General features: G+C 39.2%; 3 protein-coding genes across 3 annotated transcripts; all 3 read left to right on the plus strand.

Annotated features, from left to right (window-relative positions):
- Positions 1-1,621: 1,621 nt before the first annotated feature.
- Positions 1,622-6,880, plus strand: LOC139479572 (multiple epidermal growth factor-like domains protein 10). Its single transcript, XM_071262408.1, has 5 exons — positions 1,622-1,657; positions 4,089-4,179; positions 4,404-5,189; positions 5,985-6,099; positions 6,331-6,880. The coding sequence occupies exons 1-5, from the start codon at positions 1,622-1,624 to the stop codon at positions 6,878-6,880; spliced, it is 1,578 nt and encodes a 525-aa protein (XP_071118509.1).
- A 2,802-nt stretch (positions 6,881-9,682) lies between these two features.
- On the plus strand, positions 9,683-13,236 carry LOC139479573 (multiple epidermal growth factor-like domains protein 10). Its single transcript, XM_071262409.1, has 4 exons — positions 9,683-9,761; positions 10,436-11,401; positions 11,881-11,992; positions 12,639-13,236. Exons 1-4 carry the CDS (start codon positions 9,683-9,685, stop codon positions 13,234-13,236), a joined length of 1,755 nt encoding a protein of 584 aa, XP_071118510.1.
- Positions 13,237-15,771: 2,535 nt separating this feature from the next.
- On the plus strand, positions 15,772-20,700 carry LOC139479574 (cell death abnormality protein 1-like). The gene is made up of 4 exons (XM_071262410.1): positions 15,772-15,796; positions 16,661-17,087; positions 19,125-19,263; positions 20,686-20,700. Exons 1-4 carry the CDS (start codon positions 15,772-15,774, stop codon positions 20,698-20,700), a joined length of 606 nt encoding a protein of 201 aa, XP_071118511.1.
- The last annotated feature ends 1,265 nt before the right edge of the window (positions 20,701-21,965 follow it).

The following is a 21,965-nucleotide window of genomic DNA, read 5'->3' on the forward strand; positions in this document are numbered from 1 at the left end:
GTTGAAATAATAATGCTAAAAATGCAGTATCTGAAAAATCAAAGTGCAGTTCTGTTTCAATGAATGACTTGTCAAACACCGGCAAGTTATTGGCAGACGCTCTTCTAAAATTTGTTTTCCTTCCATTGTTTAATTTACGAGGAAAGTGTATCGAGTTAATGTACCTTGTGTGCTGAACTGAGATAGGATAATTATATTCCAGCCAGAAACGAATTGTTGTGCTGTGTTCATGAGGCTGTCTACAATGCCATGCAAGCAAAATCGTAGCGTCTATATTAACAATGTGGTCTAAAGGTATATCATTAAACTGTTGTGTAAAATAAATCTGATCTATGCATGAGGTCAATGTTTCACAGTGCTGTCGAGCTGTTTCCCGTTGTAAACAGACACAGGAAGTATATATTACCACAGTGTATTAGCGAGCAAGGTATGACGATAAATAACTTTAACTTTATCAATACATATAAATGTTATAACGAGACACACTTCAACGAATATGGAACTTACACATCATTTGATAGATACAGTCTTTATTGACTACTACTACTACTACTACTACTACTACTACTACTACTACTACTACTACTACTACTACTCCTTCGCCGTGATAGTGCTTGAATATTGCTAATTGCGCATAAAACCACACTCATACACTCACTCACAAATAAAAATAAATGCAGATTTATCCTTCACAATCACATCACATATCTAATTATTTAGCGAAAGAAAAAAATGTGTATATTGACAGTTATTCAGCATGCTTACGATGACATGGATTCAGATAACGTCTCTATTCAGAAACGTTTATAAATGTGATAATTTTCTTATGTGAATCGAGGCTATATAACTAGTCAACGGGGTTTTAAGAAACTGTCACTAAGGTATAAAAAGTCAAACAAGTGCTTAACTTTCCTGTCGCAGTGTGATGTCATATTCACCCAGCCATGTGTCTACGTGATCTCAATATCTGGGTGCTCTGTCTGAAGTTAGCTCTTACGATGTGCTTGCATAACTGGGGACCTCGAAACTTCTGTATCATATTCCGTCGTCAACCCGGAATACCAAACACAATAACACAATAACATGTGCCACAAAACCCCAATTGCCATGTTTGCTCTTGAATGTGTGTAAATCAAATCCTTATACGCGTGTCCTCTGAGACCCGTGAAGATTCCGGGGTAGAATAAGTCTTCAGCAACCAATGCTTGCCATAAAAGGTGACTATGCTTATCGTAAAAGGCGACTAACGGGTCGGGTGGACAGGCTCGCTGACTTGGTTGATACATGTCATCGATCCCAATTGCGTGGATCGATGCTCATGATGTCAATCACTGGATTGTCTGGTCCAGACTCGATTATTTTACAGACCGCCGTCATATAGCTGTACTATTGCTGAGTGAGGCGTTAAACAACCAACCAACCAACCAACGCGTGTTCTCTAAACATTCTTTTAATACTTATTCAGAACAATATTGCCACTTTTGGCTTAGAGATTGCCACATGATGCCGAAACAATGCGACTTCTAATAACCGCCTTTTGCCTAAATGTATACAGTATATTCACGTCTTCTGACTGTGTCCGTGAAGTTATCCGTTAAGTCATAAATGGATAGAAACGTAAATGCCATCTCTATGTCAAATCGTTCTTCTGGCACAGGTATGTCCCATGAAACTAAACACGCATATACACCAAATAGCTAAGTAACCTAAGCTAAGTTCATGCTGATGTTTCAGAATAAAACCCGCTTCTTGGTATGATAACTATGTATATGTATATAATGTAGTTTTTCTTGCTTTAGCTTCTTTTATTATTAACATGTTCGTGAATCAAGCTTTCAAGATGATTTTGAAGTTAATCAAGGAAACGAACCTTACTGAACATTTACGTGTTCACATTTGTGTGCATTCTTGGCAATAAACATGCATGCTTCATAAAATGTAGGCGAATATCAATGCCATAGAGGTGATGCATTTATGGCTCATAGTTTGGCTGCAATACAATGTTTAGGTCTTCATCAAAGTTACACAGAATCGAACTGATGTAACAACATGCTTTAAAACCAGGATAGATTTGATATGTTCAATCACAACATTATAATTATACTTTTAAAGTTTAACAAAATCTCAACATGTAATACCTACACAAAGACTATTTCACATTGATAAAATGCATATTTTGATAAAATTCTTTTATGGTACACATGCAGCGAAAACCGAAACGAGAATAATACTTTCGTTATAAGACGTACTAAATAGAACATGTGTGTTTCAGTTGAGGTGTAAACGTTTAACTTCCCTATATAAAGGAAACCAGCTATACACCTCGACCTGTCCCGGCTGACACACTTGGCTACACTGACAATGTCCAGCGATTCATTCAGATAGTATCATAAGCGACCTGTTGAATGAATGACAGTTGCAGTTGACAGTTGGTAAGTAAACCCCTTCAAAACCATTTTCTAATCAAGCTTGCCTTTCTCGGGATGTTAGTGCAATTATCAATGTCTTAGAATGTGTATTAAGGGCGTTTGGCATTTGTTAAGATGATGTACCGTATTCGACGTAATAAGCGGCCAGGGCTCTTATTAAGTATTATTTTGTTGAAAAAAACAACAGAGTTGAAATATAAATTTTGTGGTTAATGCTGACAGCCTGAAATGTTTAAATACGACAGATATATTTTTTCCAGAATTTTATTGCCCTTAATTAAGGGTGCATATAACACACGAGTGCGTAATAAATAAGTCTTTTGTACCTTGATCAATCGGAAGGGGTGCTAATTGGGATTGTTCTCTAGCCAATATATTAGCAAATATCGCCGTGGGGGCTTATTAGAGAGGGGCGCTGATTACGTCGAATACGGTATATTTCTTGATATACACGGGACCCGTTCCTTAAAGCGACCATATCACTAAAACGAAGTCCTATACTTTAAGATAGGCTTATGATAGTCGTATTGTTAAGATAGATTTGTGGAACGGGACCCTGGCCCTCGAATGTCAGAGAGTGAAAGTCTATATTTCTATATTAGAAGTAATTGCAAATACACCTGGTGTCATCGCTTTTTTCAGTGATCTTACATATAATTTTCATAAATGGCAAATGGAATATGCTTCGGCAGATAATTCCTATTCCTATTCGTTTTGAACGTTTTGAATTGTATAAAGAGTATATATTTATAAGAAAAACACTTTCTAATCTTGTCTTAAACATGCATCAATTGAGTGAAACAATATTTACCACTAACATATCAGGAAGTGCTATTATTTCAATTGAGAAAAGTGGAAAGTTATATCTTGTAATAAATCACAAGGAATATGCAGCACTGTTTTGCGGACAATACGTCACAGTCTAGGGAGTTATAAACATACTGTTTACTGTTTATTGTTCTTAACGATAACTCAATGAATTTTAAATACTCAGTGTACAAACAAGTAATTTTATCTGGTGAACCTTAAAGCGAAATACATAGTTTGTTTTCTAATACAGGATATTTACCATCACAAAACACACTTCTTCTTTGTCGTTTTGTTTTTATATCGTCGACAAAAGTATTCGCATCTTTCACATACGGTACCTAAGCAGTACAGATGTTTCTGGGATGTGCACATTGATATAGTAGCTAACAAGGTAAATGATACATCAGTTTCAATTTAAATTTGTTGTTGTGATATAGGGCATATCATAATTCTCATAATATGTCCAGATCTCCGATAGTCAATTCAATCGATCAAAAATAGACAAAGGCGATGCCATGTTTCTTTGTGAGCATTAAATGTAGTACCCACATGAATTCATTTGCATAGTTTTGCTTTTGCAGTTTGCCTTAACCAACCCATCTATGTCTTATCCTGAAAAAAGTATTTCTTCATGTACATCAAGACTTTATCGAAAACTGCTAGAACAATCTAGCCTTTGAAAACCGCTTTGTCTGTGATAATCTGATCTCTGCTTTCTGGATATATTATGTTAAAATGCTTAGGTGCATGTAGTGGCATCGATTGCTGATGACAGCATATTTTAAGTGCTTGGCATTATTTGAAATGTAATGTTTCAATCTTACATCATGATTATTCCTTTCATTGAAGGGAAATTCAGTGATGCCATCAAGGACAACATTCTCGGTGGTCCGGAACTCAGTGGTCCTGACATGTATTCTGCTGTTATTTCCCATTGAAGGTTAGTAAAGGAATAATGTTTCACATGTAGTCAGAAGCCTGGTAGATCATGGACTCATGAATTCAAACGTTTCGAGGAGTGAAATAGTGTTTCATTTGAAGGAGTAAACGGATGCTAGATAGTTTGATTACATTTATTTTATTTTTCCATTTTGCAAGGTGTTTTCTTTTGTGCTGACATCTCTTTCCTGTGTTATCTCTGCCTTTTTCTCACTGCAACGACAGCTCCTACATCAACGACACTGTGTAACGAGTGTGACGGTAACAACGTTACCTGTGACAATGGCGTGTGTCTACTACGTTGCGTCCGTTTGACGTCATCTGGAGAGTGTCTCCAATGTCTTGACTCCAGGTTCTATGGTAAACAGTGTGAACATGACTGTCCGGACACCTGTCTCAACTCTCGCTGTCTGATGAACAACACCCGTGTTGTGTGTACAGATGGATGTGTGGCCGGCAAGAAGGGAGATAACTGTGCCTCTTCTTGTCCTTCGTCTTGCTCACAATGTGAACAGACAGGAGATTCCTGTATTGGACCATGTCAAAACGACCTGTATTACGGTTCACAATGTGAAACTCCCTGTCCTGATAACTGTTTGGATGGCTGTAGGAAAGACATGGGAAGCTGCAAAAGCTGCGTTGACGGTTACACAGGAGAGTACTGTAATGGATGTGTGGTGAGCTACAGGGGGATGTCCTGTAACATTGCCTGTCCTCAAAACTGCCGGGACGTATGTGATAAAGACAAGGGTGACTGTGGCAGCTGTGTGGCAGGTTACACGGGGACGTTCTGTAATGAAACCTGTCCCTCCAACTGTACTCCATGTGAGCAACATATTGGGCAGTGCATTGGACCATGCCCCGACAGCCTGTACTACGGCCCTTTCTGTTCTATACAATGCCCTGCAAGTTGTGCGGGATGCGACAAGACGACAGGGAGATGCATTCTCTGTGCCGATGGCTACACACAGTGTACAGACGGTCTCTGTCAGAAGGGTGACTGTGACTCAGGTGGGTGGTACACATGAACTTTTGCCTAAACATCAAACATGTTCATATGCTATTCAATATCATATTAAAGGATCTCGACATACGTCTATTTGATAGTGATTCATATCAACATACTCATAGTCGGAATCGAAGAAACGCCCTCAATTGAATACGGAAAGGGTTTTGTCGCTTTTATTTTATCTGATATGTAATTTTCGTTTTAGTGAGTATTTGACAAACAGGTTAAGATAAAACGATGCCTTTAAAAAGAAACAAAATGACTAGAATATAACCAAAGTACCTACTGTCACTGTCTCCGATATAATATTATTTACATTGGTATACATGTGTGTGATATGATGTACAATGTACATGTAACCGTTTTTCTATTAAGACGTTTCAAATGTTAGATGTGCGATAAATTAAATATTTCACCTTGTCCTTGCATTAAAAAGGGAGGGCAATATTACAATGAAGTGCATACATTATATCCGTGTTGGGAATCGAACCTGGGCTTTCTGCGTTACGGGCGCAAGTCTTTATTGACTTGCAATTGACTTGTCTTTGCATGTGTTTGTGACGTGTGCCACCCGTGGGGCGGGATACGCTCGCCTTTTCTCGAACACCTGGTGTCATTATTATTTGATAGTGATTCATAAACACATGCTCATGATATAGTAGGGATCGGAACAATCGACTCTGCTTTGTGCAGAGATTTCTATTGGATATGGAAGGGATTCTGTAGCTTTATTTACATCTAGGCTACACCTCGCTTCGAACATAAAAAACGTTGTACTCATATTTGTATTACTACAGGTAACACGATTTTGACTCTGAAAGTGACAGCTGGAGTGCTGGCGATGGCTGTGTTGCTTGGAACGATCTTGGCGGTGGTCATTCTGGTCAGACGCAAGAGCAAATGTCAACACCGGTAAGAATGTTGATGTAATATCAAAATCACATAGCAAATACATGTGCAGAATACGTCCATAATATTAGCTTCTTGTTTTCTCATATGCAGACACAGTTGTAAATGTGAACCTGAAACTTGAGAATTGAAAGTGTTTAAATTATTCAGAATAATGTGCTTGAATAATGTTTCGTGTAAAATCCATCAACACTAAGGGAACTATTTTCTAAACTGCACTTTTCTTCTCAATAGTGAGATGTCTCCGCGTCCAGACATTCCACAGGATCTTGGTCAGAGTGACAGCAATGAATACTGGGCCCACAAATACTGGGAAATACATGACAAGGAATCTGGCTCTGAATCTGGGTCCAACATCTCACCTGTGCCCCAGTTACCCTATAGACGATCTGTACAAGCCAAGGATATCCCCCTGGAAAATGTCACAGTAAGGAAACCAATGCCGTATGATACTGACGTGTCACCGGCGGCTGTGGTACACCAGGATGGACATGATTCGACTTATGAACCATTTGTTGTGGAATCGCCACAGGTAGACGTGGTGGACAGTGTCGTGGCTGATGCAGCAGAGGAGGACATCATGGGTACGACACTCAGTAACTCTGGTCCTCGGACAAAACAGGAAGGGGGCGGAGTCATGAAGAATCCCATGCAACCTCATATTCAGCACCTTATCAGAAAGACGGAATCCATAATAGCTATTGAACAACATCTTGATTTAGCAAATATCAATGTCAAATATCTTACACCTGACAAAGTTAACACCAGTTCAAATACGTTATAATTGCGTCAAAAGGATCGTGGAACCATTTTAGATGTTCTATCAAAATATGCTTGTTTTGAGTATCTTCATACGTTGCAATAAATCTTTGTCAATATTTTACTGTTTCTTTTTTGTTCGTAGTTTAACCTCGTATTCAGCAATATTCAAGCTATATGACGGTGGTCTGTAAATAATCGAGTCGGAACCAGACAATCCAATGATTGACATCATGAGCATCGATATACGCAATTGGGATACGATGACATGCATCAACCAAATCATTGAGCCTGACCATTCGATCCCGTTAGTCTCCTCTTACGACTAGCATAGTCGCTTCTTAACACAAGCATCTTCACGGGTACAATATTATACTTTGTACTAAGTTTGTGATATATGCATTTCCATATACATCTAACAAAAACCCTTCGATAATCATAATCCATTGTCCATTGTACGATTCCGACTATATCACAAACATGTGAATTACTATCACATAGTGATGATACCAGATGTTCGCGAAAAGGTGAGCGTATCCTGTCCCACCGATGGCATCCGTCATAAATACATGTAAAGACAAGTCAAATATTCACCGGAAAATACACGGGAACATAAGGTACAAATCAAAATAGGGAATTGCAATGGACATCACTTTTGTCACTGATGTGTCAAATTTGGAAATACCAATGCTTCTTATCCCTTGAAATCTAGATAAGGTTGATGTAGGTTGGATGTAGGATCCGCAAACACGAACATGATAAGACGTTAAACAACTTATCAATTAAAACTACAGTTTTTGTGTATGTCATACATCTCCCTTATAATCTCCATTACTACCGGAAGTATTCCATTGTAGTGTGTAATTTACGAAACAGTCACTGTTGCAAGTTCTTCTTTGACAAGGCAATGAAAACGATGACTACGCTAATTTCATTCTGAAATGTTAAACACTACATATTTTAAACTACTTTCAAGGCTCTACCATAATTTTGACAATGATATGTGATGTATTTTTTCAAGAGGCCCACATTTACCTGAACATTTACCAAGTGAATGAAACTTGTGAAACATACATTTTTATATATCATCGAACGCCATGTTTTATAAGACGTGCACACACACACACTCACACACAAAGGTATGTAATACTTAACCATAATATGTGTATATCTCACGGGTGTATGAACATGCCATAGTGTTTATGTTACAGTTGGTGTTTAAAATGTGATCTCAATATATAAAATGCCTTAATATTTCTGTCATTTTACACATTGACTGCATATGTTTTCCACTGCTTATCAGACTACACGAGGAAGACCTCAGAATACAATCATCTGACACGAACACTATTTCAGAGTTAAGTCATATCTCACTGGTTGGAAAGTAGCATATAAAATGCATTTAATAATAATCCCACATTGACTGTATACATAATGATGTAATGATGTCGACACTTAATTTGATCAATCTTGAAAGATAATAAAGACAATACAACAGCTATTGATTGTTGATGTGTATTCACGTGATAATATTACATTAATAGAACATAAAAACATTAGTTTCAGTTCGGATTTCCTTGCAACGAAGGTCACACAGGCTAACGGACAGAATAGTTTTACAAAAGTTCAGATGAGTCATATATGTGCTTGTAGGCACGTAGAAAAATTGCGTCAGAATGGGGCTTCAATATTTTTTTTAAGATTTGTGTATTTGAACAAACATATGCCTCTCCTGACAGTGGTTGCCTTTGCCGTTTCCTCACAATGTTTGTTTTGGAGGAGGAAAGTAAAACAAGCAACTAGTTTGTTAAGAAGACAGCTGCTCACTTCCAGTCGTAACTAGTTGAAATTACCAGTAACCATTTGGATACATCAGATTGATGAAGGTAATTATAACTTAGTATTATGTAAAATAGTGAGTGAGTGAGTTGGATTTCACGCCGCTGTTAACAGTATTACAGTTATATCACGGCGTGTCAGCTTAATGAGGGAGGAAAGCCCGAAGTGATGCAGGTCTTAGACGTTTACCACTTCGGTGAAACCCACGAGCACGCGTATGGTGCTAACAAACCTAGAAACATAATCGTGGCAAACCGGGATTCGAACCCACAATCATAGGTTTCTGGCGTGCCCAAGGGACGCAACTCTGCACAGCGAATCGCTGCGCCTTTGACGACTGGGCCAACCGTGCCCCCTTATGTATAATATAATGAGGTTTGTTGCGGGTATATTCAAGTAACAAATACAGTGAATAAGATGGTGAAAATAACCTTCTGATTGCTTTGTGACAGAACCTTTTGTGCGTTTGATTTGGGATGATAACATATTTTTGGAAAAGTTTTAAATTTTGAACTCGTGAGTGAGTTTGGATTAATGCCGCTTTGGGGAGTATTTCAGTTATATCACGGCTAGTAAGATTAACGTGAAAGGAAACACGAAGGAATGCATACGTACGGTAACCTCTTTTATGAGTGAGTGAGTGAGTGAGTTTGGATTAATGCCGCTTTGGGGAGTATTTCAGTTATATCACGGCTAGTAAAATTAACGTGAGAGGAAACACGAAGGAATGCATACGTACGGTAACCTCTTTTATGAAACCCACAGGCACGGGTAGGAAACAAAAAAGGACAAAATGTATTCGATCTCATGATCATAGTGTTATTATGAGTGTGTGAGTATGAGTTCGGTTTTACGCCGCTTTTAGCAATATTCCAGCAATATCACCACGGGGGACACCAGAAATGGGCAGTGTTATTATGAAACTGTTTGATATAAACGATCATAGTTCTGTTACTTGACGTGTATTACTGTGTTTTCGTTTAGAAATATGGCGCCTTTCGGTTCGATATTGCGACACCCGGTGTTCTGTGTGATAGCGGCCATCTGCATGGTACCCGTCACAGCAGGTTTGTTTTTAACACCAATAATTTATGATAAATGGAGAGAAACGATCATGAATACTTTCTAGTAAACAATGTTTAAAGCTGAAAATTACAAATATATGGTTCATATTGCCTATTCGAAATATTGCAGATTGCGATATATACATAAACAATTTGTAGTCATTTCTGGTTTCCGAGCTCAAAGGTTGTATTTTCAACGGAGACAATTTAATGATTTAATGTACAAAGTGTCATTGTTATGCCTCTATTAAGAATTGTGAAATTCCATTGATTAAAAAAGTACCAGGTGCCGAAACAATGCATTTCAATGTAGACCTCCAAATCATGTCTCGTCTGACTTGTCACATGATCAGTATTGACCCTTCACGTGATGAATATTGACTCTTCTGCTAGAAACAAGATGGCGTCTTGTATACTACCATTTTCCGCTTTGCTAAGTTACTGTAAAGGAACACATAACGGCTTAATGGCTTCATAAATTTGAAAGTGAATTTCGGTATAACAAAACAACTGATTACTTTTGACAAGGTCATTATGCGACAACAAGGAGCTTCGGACCCGGCACATTCGTCGATCTGCCCAGACGATCTCAGGGGTCAGATCCTCGGGTCCTTGTTTTCGCATATGGACCTATCAAGAGTAATTATTTTAATATAGTTTATCACTTTTTGTGAAAGGTTCTGCAGTGTGCTCCTCCTGCACCAGTAACAACGTGACCTGTGCTGACGGTATCTGTCTCCCCCGCTGTGTCAATGTGACGTCCTCTGGAGAGTGTCTCAGGTGCCGTGATTTCATGTTTCACGGTGTACAGTGTGAAACCCTCTGTCCACACACCTGTCTCAACTCGCGTTGTGAGATGAACAACTCCCATGTTGTTTGCAAAGAGGGATGCGTGGCTGGCAAGAAGGGAGATAACTGTGGCGTGGACTGTCCGCCATCTTGTACACACTGTGTAGGGGATGAATGTATAGGTCCATGTTTGAACCCCCGGTATTTTGGTCCTAAATGTAAAACACCATGTCCCGAGGACTGTAATAGTGGCTGCGATAAAAACACAGGGAAATGCAAATCATGTTCTGTAGGTTACATGGGGGAGCACTGTACCACTGTATGCCCCTCGGGATGTAAGGATGGGTGTCATCGGGTCACAGGGGCATGTAACAGCTGCAGGTCATGGTACAGTGGGGATTATTGTGACATTTGTCAGTCAGGGTACCGCGGGAAGTACTGTAACATTAATTGCCCAGCCTTATGTACAGCGTGTGAGCGCCATGGGAATAAGTGTATCGGAGCTTGCGTGAATATTTGGAATTACGGTCAATATTGTAATCTCTCATGCCCATCCAACTGTAGAGAGAGGTGCGAGAAGTTGACGGGGGAATGTGATGGTTGTGTACCGGGGTTTAGAGGCACATATTGTAACGTTACCTGTCCAGTAAACTGTACAGAGTGTACGCGTCTTGCTGATGAGTGTGTGGAACCCTGTACTGATCGTAAGTCCTATGGAGAATCCTGCCAACACCACTGCCCAGTCAACTGCAAGGATGGCTGTTACAGACTGACGGGCGACTGCATCAACTGTAAACCTGGTTACAGAGGGAGATACTGCAAGCTTCAGTGTAGCAATGGAGCATGTAATCCAGGTGAAGTTATTACAGGATACTGTTTACACCCCTTTGGATTTTCTTTAGAAATGTTAAAACGTATTTGATATTCATTTTTTGTTAAAAATGAATGTAATGCAGGCAGTAAAGATTAAACGGGATAAACAAATTGGAAATATAATCTTTTTACCTTTTTACAGCAATGGCACCAGCGCCCTTGCATGTGTTTGTCACTGGTGTCACTGATGGGGCAAGATGCGCTCACCTTTTCGCGAACACCTGGTATCATCACTATTTGATAGAGATTCATAAACACATGGTCGTGATATAGTAGGAATCGTACAACCACCTCTGCTTTTAGAAGAGATTTCTATTGAATATGGAGGAGGCGCTGTCGCTTTTAATGTTATTGCAATGGTTCCGTTTGTCATTCTAATTGATGCGAAATATTTGTGAATATATAATCCTTATTGAACTTTCAACTAGCAATGATTATTCATTCATATATATCATTTTAGGTGACCCGAGGCTGACTACGAAAGTCGTTTGTGGCGCACTAGCTGTGGTGGTGCTGCTGGGCATGTCTATAGCTGGGTCGGTGCTGATGAAGCGTTATAGAAGCCATCATAGGTAGGTATATGGTCTGTAGTCATATAAGTTAAACATCATTACCTCATTAAATCGGCGTGTCGCTTAAAACGATTCAACTACATCATATAATCTATACTTTAAACATGTTCATATCAGTGCCCTACTTATATCACTAACCCGCTTTTCTGATCTTACTTTAGATATTATGTCAGGAAAATTTAGAAGATACTTTCAATACAGATATTTATCACATTGTATAGTTTTACAATGATACATGTTCCATTTAATCGTTATATTATTCCACCCATGAAGATTCCGGGGTAGAATAGGTCTTCAGCAACCCATGCTTGCCGTAAAAGGTGACTATGCTTGTCGTAAAAGGCGACTAACGGGATCGGGTGGTAAGGCTCGCTGACTTGATTGATGCATGTCGTCGATCACAATTGCGTGGATCGATGCTCATGACATCAATCACTGGATTGTCTGGTGCAGACTCGATTATTTACAGGCCGCCGTCATATAGCTGTAATATTGCTGAGTGCGGCGTTAAACAACAAACCAACCAACCAACGTTATTCCGTTCCTTGACTAGTATTCAGTTGGTTAGATAAGTTGTCTGGTGACTTTAACTGATAAAGCAGTTGTGAAACAAGTACTGAACACATTCTATATTTGTATTTGATAGTCGAGTTCCTGCCGCCGCTTGCCGAGCTGAACCAACACGTCGATGCAACTGTGGCGATTACTGGACACACAGATACTGGGAAATAAATGAACAGGATGTGAACTCGGATCAATGTTTAGAGGAAGTAGCTCGGCCCACTTCGCGTAATCCCCGTACAATGGCAAGAACAACCCACGCTGAAGGCAGACCAGAGGAACCGGAACATGAACGACGGGTGTCAGACAACATAGAGGAACAAAACGCCAACTCTATATCTGTCTCAGGGACTCTCATTGAAACAGTTCAGGGGTCTAACACTGGGGCAGGATTGACAATGACTGCTTCCTACTGCGAAGCACGCCCTACAGTAATTCATGATGATGATAATGATGATGGCTTGTGTCCCTTTGCTGAGAAAGTAGAGGACATCTCTTTTCTGAACACTGAAGGCGATCCAATACTTGTCTCAGCCAAAAGTGAAAATGATATTGATTATTGTCATATGTCACTTGATACCCAAAGGTTGATTAAAAAGACTGATTCGGTCCTATTCATAGAGCAAAACTGTGACATGTCCAAAGTCAACGTCAAATATCTGACCCCAAAGTCCAAAACTTAACACTTAAACCATGGTCGTGTCCCTTTACATTGTACAGAGAGAAATAGAAAATGTATACTTATAAATATAAAATAAAATATAATCACGTCATATGCTATTTAAGTTGTTGTCTTTTTGTTAATAATTTTACCACGTTGGATACCATGAATACCATGGATAAAAGGTATGAGAGAACTGTGTCCTATCCCAAAACATTGCGTTCTATGTGACATTCACCGTTAGTATATCGGCTAATGACAGAACACGATACATTTGGCTAGAATCTTGGCAACAAGGTTTAAAATTTTTTCTCAAAAAGAGAAAAATGATGTTGCCAGTTTTACCACGAACTTTGGTGTTAAATTTGCGAAACAATCAAGAAACACTTTGTTCGAGTAGAGGAGGAGAAATATCACGATTTTATTTCCCTTGTGACAGAATGCTTTGCATAGCTACGACATGCTATGCTAGTTCATACAAACAGAACAAGAAACATTTTGCCACTAATAGTCTCTGTGCAAAGTGGTCAGGTCACCAGGCGAAGTTAGGCGACGTTGGTTGCGGAGAGTAGTTGGATGGGTGACCGTGTTCGGCGCCTGTGACGCCTGGGTGTCTATCATTTTAATCCTGCCTCACATTGAAGCACATGAAGCATACAGGTGGCTTTGTTCGAAATACGCCATTGTCCACACAGCAGCGAATGGGTACCCGGTAGGATGACATGGTAACCTGGCGCATCACCGGCAGCTTGGGTTGGTTTACGCCGCATTCAGCAATATTCCAGCTATAAGACGGCGGTCTGTAAATAATCGAGTCTGGACAAGACAATCCAGTGATTGATAACATGATCATCGATCCACGCAATTGGGATCGATGACATATATCAACCAAGTCAGCGAGCCTGACCACCCGATCCCGTTAGTCGCCTTTTACGACAAGCATAGTCACCTTTTACGGCAAGCATGGGTTGCTGAAGACCTATTCTATCTCGGAATCTTCACGGGCCCAGCTTGGGTTGGACTCTCGCCAGGGAGCTGAGAATGAAAATGGAATGCACCGTAATCCAATGACCGCGGTGAAAGTGTGCACTTTGAGCAAGAAAAATCCGTAATACAAATGGACTTTTATTGTAGCAAAGTTTGATATAATAATATACACCTGTCAATGTCTTCACACTGAATTTCATTTTCACTGCATATGGATGTCAAGTTCTTTATTATGATCATAATAAAGAACTTTACATCATAATAAAGAACTTGACATCCATAAATTCTCTTCCTTATGTGTATCACTTCTAAATGCCTTTCAAAGACTGAATTAAACCATACGACATGGTATGAAAGACGGGTATATTATCTGCATGACTGATGGCGAGGGATGTATCCGAATATCAGTGACACATATAGATAAAGACCTCATTGCAATTTATTCAGTAGACATTATATATTTCAACGTAAACTCACGAAAGTACTTCAGTATCTCAAACAGTGCATAGTGAAATAACACAAGAAACAAGGAAGAAATTAACCCAATAACCGGACACGATGTTTTTTAAAACCGTCTTTTAAAACTTACAATGCATATATATATGGCTTTGATTTACATAATCAGCTAATATTATTCATACAAGATGATGTTGAGGTCAGCATTAACACGTGTTATGCACATCAACTACATAATTTATTTCCTGGTATATGATTAATCACCATGTATGCATGAATATGAAACATGAATAAAAACATGGAAACAGAAACATTCGTGGCTAGATTTGTGGTGACGAGGTACGTCCATCCTCTTATTTAAATCATTTTTAACTCAGGAAATCAATTAAAAAAGATTCTTTTGTCTAATGTTAGTTATCACACAGTTGAAAGTTGCTTGTACACATATTTAAAAGTACACGAAATCAGTTTGATTTTGTAAATGTGCGTAGCACTTAGCATTGCTCGTTTCAACATGTCCATATCATTTGTTCACCCCTTCATTTTAACACGTATGTATATGTTTCTAGAAGAAGTGTTTTGTGTGTAGGACTATCGTATTCATTCCGTATATTTTACGTTAACTTAAAAAACTAGTTTTATTGATTTCTTTTCACAGAGATACCAATTGTTACTTGAACAAAGCATTACCGACAGCTAGCTGTATCTACCATGAATATAATTGGAAGCTGAAGTAAATATATGACAACAAGTAATTCAAGTGAGTGAGTGAGTGAGTATGGTTTTACGCCGCTTTTAGCAATATTCGAGCAATATCACGGCGGGGGACACAAGAAATGGGCTTTACACATTGTACCCATGTCGGGAATCGAACCCGGGTCTTCTGCGTGACGAGCTAACGCTTTAACCACTAGGCTACCCGACCGCCCCAGTAGTTCAAGAGTGTGAACAGATGTTGGCGGATTACAACATAAAAGATCTAGACTACTCGCCTATTAAATAATTTCATTAAATCTTCCTCGTCATTAGTTTCACGACCGTTTCAGAAACCCGTATGTAGCACTTACAGGACCTGGTGCACAAGATAAGTTTCATGTCAGCCATGCTGGTTATAATGAAGCTGCTGTTTTTCATAACAGGTATGTACTTTGATGCAGAAAAGTTTATTGCTTTGCATTTACGGCAAACCCCTAAAGGATATTCGACCCGTGAAGATTCCGGGGTAGAATAGGTCTTCAGCAACCAATGCTAACCGTAAAAGGTGACTATGCTTGTCGTAAAAGGCGACTAACGGGATCGGGTGGTCAGGCTCGCTGACTTGGTTGATGCATGTCATTGATCCCAAATGCGTGGATCGATGATCATGATATTAATCATTGGATTGTCTGGTCCAGAATCGATTATTTACAGACCACAGTCATATAAGCTGGAATATTGCTGAGTTCGGCGTTAAAAAACAAGCCCCTAAAGGATATTCGTTATTGCAACGTGAACGAAACAAGAGAGTTTGGGATAACACCAACTTAAAATTAGAACTACTGAATGATCGTGTACCTGGTGATGCGATCAAATAACATCAGTTTTGGAATCGACATTGAAACAGTAGTTTATGTACATGTATTGTGAGGGTTCATTTTTTTGGAATCTGTTTACTGTCCATGTGACAGGTAAACTAATATAAATACACAAGATTTCCGTTGTATAAACCTTCAGAGCAGTTAGGAACTTTAGAGAGAGAGAGTGAGTGAATAAGTATTGTTTTACGCCACTTTTAGCAATATTCCAGCAACATCACAGCAGGGGAATCAGAAATGGGCTTCACACATTGCACCCGTGTGGGGACTCGAACCCGGGATTTCGGTGTGACGACAAACGCTTTAACCACTAGGCTACCACATCGCCCCTGATAAGAGTGAAGGTGTTGTATAAACTGAGTATATCAAGGAATACATGTTTCCTATTCTTTGAGTGGAGTTCTAATGAAGATATGTTTCTCACTGTAGCCATAGCTGTTTCGTCGAGTAAACCTTGTACCAACTGTGACCGTAACAACGCGACCTGTGTCGACGGTGTGTGTCTACCTCGCTGTGTCAGTGGAGAGTGTCTCCAGTGTCGGGACCCCAGGTTCTATGGTAAACAGTGTGAACAGGACTGTCCAGACACCTGTCTCAACTCTCGCTGTCAGCTGGACAACACCCGTGTTGTGTGTACAGAGGGATGTGTGACCGGCAAGAAGGGAGATAACTGTGGTGTGAACTGTGATGCCGCGTGTACGCAGTGTGAACGTTATGGCAATGACTGTATGGGACGTTGTCAGGACCCTCGGTACTACGGTCCCCTGTGTAGGACGACTTGTCCTTCCAGCTGTCGAGGTGGATGTGATAAAGACACAGGGGAGTGTGACAAATGTGATTCAGGCTACAACGGAAGGTACAAGATAAAGTATATTAAACTTTAACTTCTTTTGAATAGTATTTCATGCAGATAGATATAAATTATCGTTGATCAAGTACGCGGCATTCATTATACAAAAGATAAAATATAAACAATTGTATGTGGAATATGCTTGTCGTAAGAGGCACTAACGGGATCGGGTGGTCAGCCTCCCTGACTTGGTTGATACATGCCATCGTGTCCCAATTGAGTGGACCGATTCTCATGATGTCCATCACTGGATTGTCTTGTCTCGAGTATTTCCAGACCGCCGTCATATAGCTGGAATATTGCTGAGTGAGGCGTTAAACAGCAAACAAAACAAAGGAAAAGTATATGGAATACGTCATTTGATAACTTATTTAGTTTTATATTTAACGTTATCGTTTACAAAATTAAATTTGTTGGAAATTACCAAACTGTCAAATTCATCTGTCAGTAGTGAAGAGATGTGTCTCAGATGTGGACCCCAGTTCCTCTACTGTGACGGACAGTGCTTCCAGTGCATTGGCGACAACTGCCACAACTCTCCCTGTGGGACACGTAACTAGTTTATTTTATTGCAGATATCATGGTAAACTTTATTATTAGATCGTTTATACGGAATGACATAGTAATGTTTATTGAACTCATCATAAGCTTCATTATTATTTTCTTATATACCTGATTTTACAATCATTAAGAATTCTATATTTAAAAATGTCGTTGTCAAAGTTGATCCATTTCTGAACAACTAGTCACAAAGACGACGAAACAATTTCCAACATTTTGTACAAATTAAATATTTTGTCAATAATGCATTGTGAATTGAGATCTTGTTTTGTAAGTGTATAATGTTTCTATCATGTATATTGTTCTTTATGTAGGACGCACATATCACAGCCTACTAGTTGTATCGGGAATCCTCGCAGTGATTGTACTTATTGGGTCAGCCTGCGTTGTGGTAAATCTAGCAAGACGAAAGACCAGATGTCGAAAGAGGTAATAATTTATGTCTAATGATAAATGTTAACAAATGCCAATTTGCGTCAATCGAGTGTTATCTAACCCTTTCCCTACCTCTAATAATAACTAAGTTTTAAAAGCATCTTACAGTCTCTAGACGGCGAACTGAAGTTGAAAAAGCTTGTCCAAAGACTAGTCTCCATGCGTTGAAACCCATACGCCGTCATGATAACCATCACGTTATCAAACGAAGAGGAGAGAAAGGGACGTACTGGGGACAGAAGTTGCCTGACACTGAGACTAGCCGACACACTTGTGTCTAAACCTTGGTAATGGCCTGTCCTCATCTGGCCTACACCTCAGATCGCCTACACTACTATCAAAACAAATTTATGGATGAGTGCACATCACACTTGTACCCTTATCCCTTAAGTAAAATGAACTCTTCCAACAAGATAACAAAGAATGTAAATGTCTTTTGAAACCGTAATTTCATTTTGTATATGAGATCATCTTCACAACTCAAATGTTTTCACAACATCAAATATCATAAGTACACATGTATTATCATAGCAATGTACATTTATATCCATCATCTTCATGTTTTATAACATTAGCGCTACATCATTACTAGCAAAATTACTGTAATTTACAGACATTCGGAGATGAGTAGACCTGTTAAAATGCTCAGATTGGATTATTTCAGGTAAGGTAATGCATACACACTTACAAAACTTTTGAGATGAGTAGACCTGTTAAATGATCAAAGTGGATTATAACAGTAATCCTGTATAAACAGTCAAAATAAGTTCAAGGATCAGCTACCACTATGAACACATCGGATTAGTTCAATGGCCCATGTACTCTGGTCATTAATTCATATTAATGAATGAAATCATTAATGGGTTAATGGACTGTACCATTTTACACAACAGGGGTGTGGAAGTAACCATTTATATTTAGTGAAGGCCATATGAGGTGTAGGCGATATAAGGTGTAGGCCAGATGAGGGCAAGCCTTGAGTAATACCTCTTTGTTATATAAACAATCTAACTGTACAATTAAGAGTGTGAACCTTTTGTTTTACAGAAAGACCACCCAGTCCGGAGAAGAGGCCACAGACGGGAGAGATGAGGCCGACCACAAAGTCTCGAAGAGCGATGGCAGTGGTCACTGGGCACACAAGTACTGGGAAATACACGATAAAGCCACAGATACCGATTCGTATGTAAGCATTTTGTCTTTAAATGGACTAACAGTGACCAGTGTTAATGAAAGCGACGTCATGAGGATGCAAAAGTCCACTGGTCAAGAGTCCCCATCTGTGTCAACTGACCCATCCGCCGTGCAGTCTGATTCGGACAAAACAAGACATCACTGGGAAAAGGAAACTATGGACGGCTGTTTCAAGCATGGTGGACTGAATATGAATCCAGAGGCGAACATAATTGCAGAAGGTCAACCTGATACTACGTCTGGAGGTCGAGCAATCCAAAAACCGTATTTGTGGAAGTCATCGTCACTTTCCGACTTGGTTGAATCAAGGGAGACATTGGTCCAAAATAGTTATGTTAGTCTTAACTGCCTATCATCAAACACCCAGCAATTGATCAGGAAGACCAATTCAATCATATTAATAGAGCGAAACTGTGACTTGTCTCAAGAGTATGTGAGATATCTCACACCTGGGAAGGTTGACATCCAGTCTGAAATCAGACCTTAATAATGATGTATAAACCTTGTTGAATACGTTATTGATGTTTGTTTTTTAAATAATGGTAGATATAATTGTATTCCTGTTTGGAGAGTTTATGGATCATCCTGGGTCAAAAACAAAATACAGACATATCTGAACTGTTGAATCATTCCATTCTAAGATCTCGCCTCCTGATTTGTTTTGATGACTCTGGAAGAGTTCTTCTATTATTGTCTTCGGCAATGACTTGTACACTTTCCTGTGCCTTTACAACTACATGCAGGATGTTATGACACATGATTATATGTGTGAATAAAACATGGACTACCGTCACTGAAACATTAGTGTTATGATTGGTTGGTTTGCATGGTTTGCTGAAGATCTATTCTACCACGGATCTTCACGGGTCTTGTGTTATGAACATACTGTTTAGTCTAAGAAGTAAAACAAAACGACCGACCACTTTCGTTTATGTTTGAAATTTGCTCAACGGGATTCGACATATATAGAAGAACTTCTAACACAATCACCATGCTGTAATCACCTTTGCAAAATGTCCTCAGTGATTCCTGACAACCCAACGAGGATGCAGTTGCAAACATCAAAGCAAATCTTGCTTCTTCCATGAATATTTCATGTTATGCATTAGCAGCAATATAGCATCTAATGACAAAATGATTGAGGTAGACACAAATAACATGGTACATATTAAGTTCCATTATTGTGGTCGCCTTTGCAGGTGTATATGTGCTGGGAACATTATTCAAGTTGTTGTGTAGTTGTTTGACGCCGCACTCGGCAATATTTCAGATTTATGCAGCGGTCTGTAAATAATCGAGTCGGGACCAGACAATACGGTGATTGACATCATCGATCTTAAGCAATAGGGATACGAGCCTGACCACCCGATCCCGTTAGAAGCCTCTAAACGGTTTATCCTCACTTTGCCACCAGGCCACCAGGGATTAACAGTAGCAATGTTTATACAAGCATAGGGTTGTTGAAGAGCTATTCTAATCCGGATCTTTACGAATCATGTTTTAAATACACATACTAATTGATTAAATATACATTCAGTGATATGTCGACAACCGCATGAATACTATTTCCCTCTCTAAATCGTTTGTTTTATTATTGGAGGCAATAATACAACATACACAAGAACCTGAAACCTAACCCACTTGCATGCATGATAAATATCATGTCAAAGCATTCATTGAAGGCATATATAAAAAAAGAGGTTTCGTGAGGTAAGGGAAACTGAAATATTTCCTAGTATTAATATTTACTTGTTATCGTAAGCTAAGGAAATTATTGTATTCAATCCAAGGAAAACCATAAACTGTGTTCATTTTTAACAATCACTGGCTTTGTTTTGCTGACCGTACTATGCATTGCAATCTTGTTGATGTTGAATAACTAATTAAAGACGGAGTATCGCTAAAACCATACTCACTCACTCTTTTCATTATAGACTCCTAAGCTGTGGTCATGACCTTACAACGTTACTTGGTTTCCTCTGAGGACAGGACGAACTCACTCATTTCATGAACTTTTATTTGCATTGAAATTAGCATAGTGTAATGTAGTACAGGTATACAATCTGTGCATTCTTTGTTTCAATGGATCTTAATTACGAATTTACATGATTACATCAACTGCAATGCGAGGTGAAACGGGGCTTAACGTCGCGTCCAAAATTATTGCGCTTATACCGACGTGCATGCTCATGTGTATGTGTGTGTGTGCGTGTGCGTGTGCGTGTGTGTGTGTGGCTGCTTGTACTAGTCCGGACGGATGCCGATTGATAGTGCTAGCCCACTGAGATACCATTCCGCAGTTAAACATGGATATCTTACTCAGACACAGTATCCTGACTCCTAGCCAACCAGTCATTGTTTTAGCCGAAGATTCCATCTATGCGATAAGAATACGATTAAGATACAACTGCTTTTTTCTGTAGACACACTCATGTTTAACCTATCCACAGTAAAGCATTTAACTAACATTCATCGATATGCCTTTAACCCTAATTCAATAACCTTGTCCCTTATGTATTTCACACCTCTCAGAAAACAATTCGCAAGAGTTGGATTATTGCACAGATGACTAGAGAAACCAAGAAAATTATTAATAGTCCCATACATCATGGATACTATGAGTGAGTTAGTGAGTTGGATTTAACGCCGCTTTTAACATTATTCCAGTTATATCAGGGCGTGTCAGCTTAATGA

This window comes from Haliotis cracherodii, unplaced genomic scaffold, assembly GCF_022045235.1.
Source record: "Haliotis cracherodii isolate W230 unplaced genomic scaffold, xgHalCrac1.p SCAF_4, whole genome shotgun sequence".
NCBI lineage: Eukaryota > Metazoa > Mollusca > Gastropoda > Lepetellida > Haliotidae > Haliotis > Haliotis cracherodii.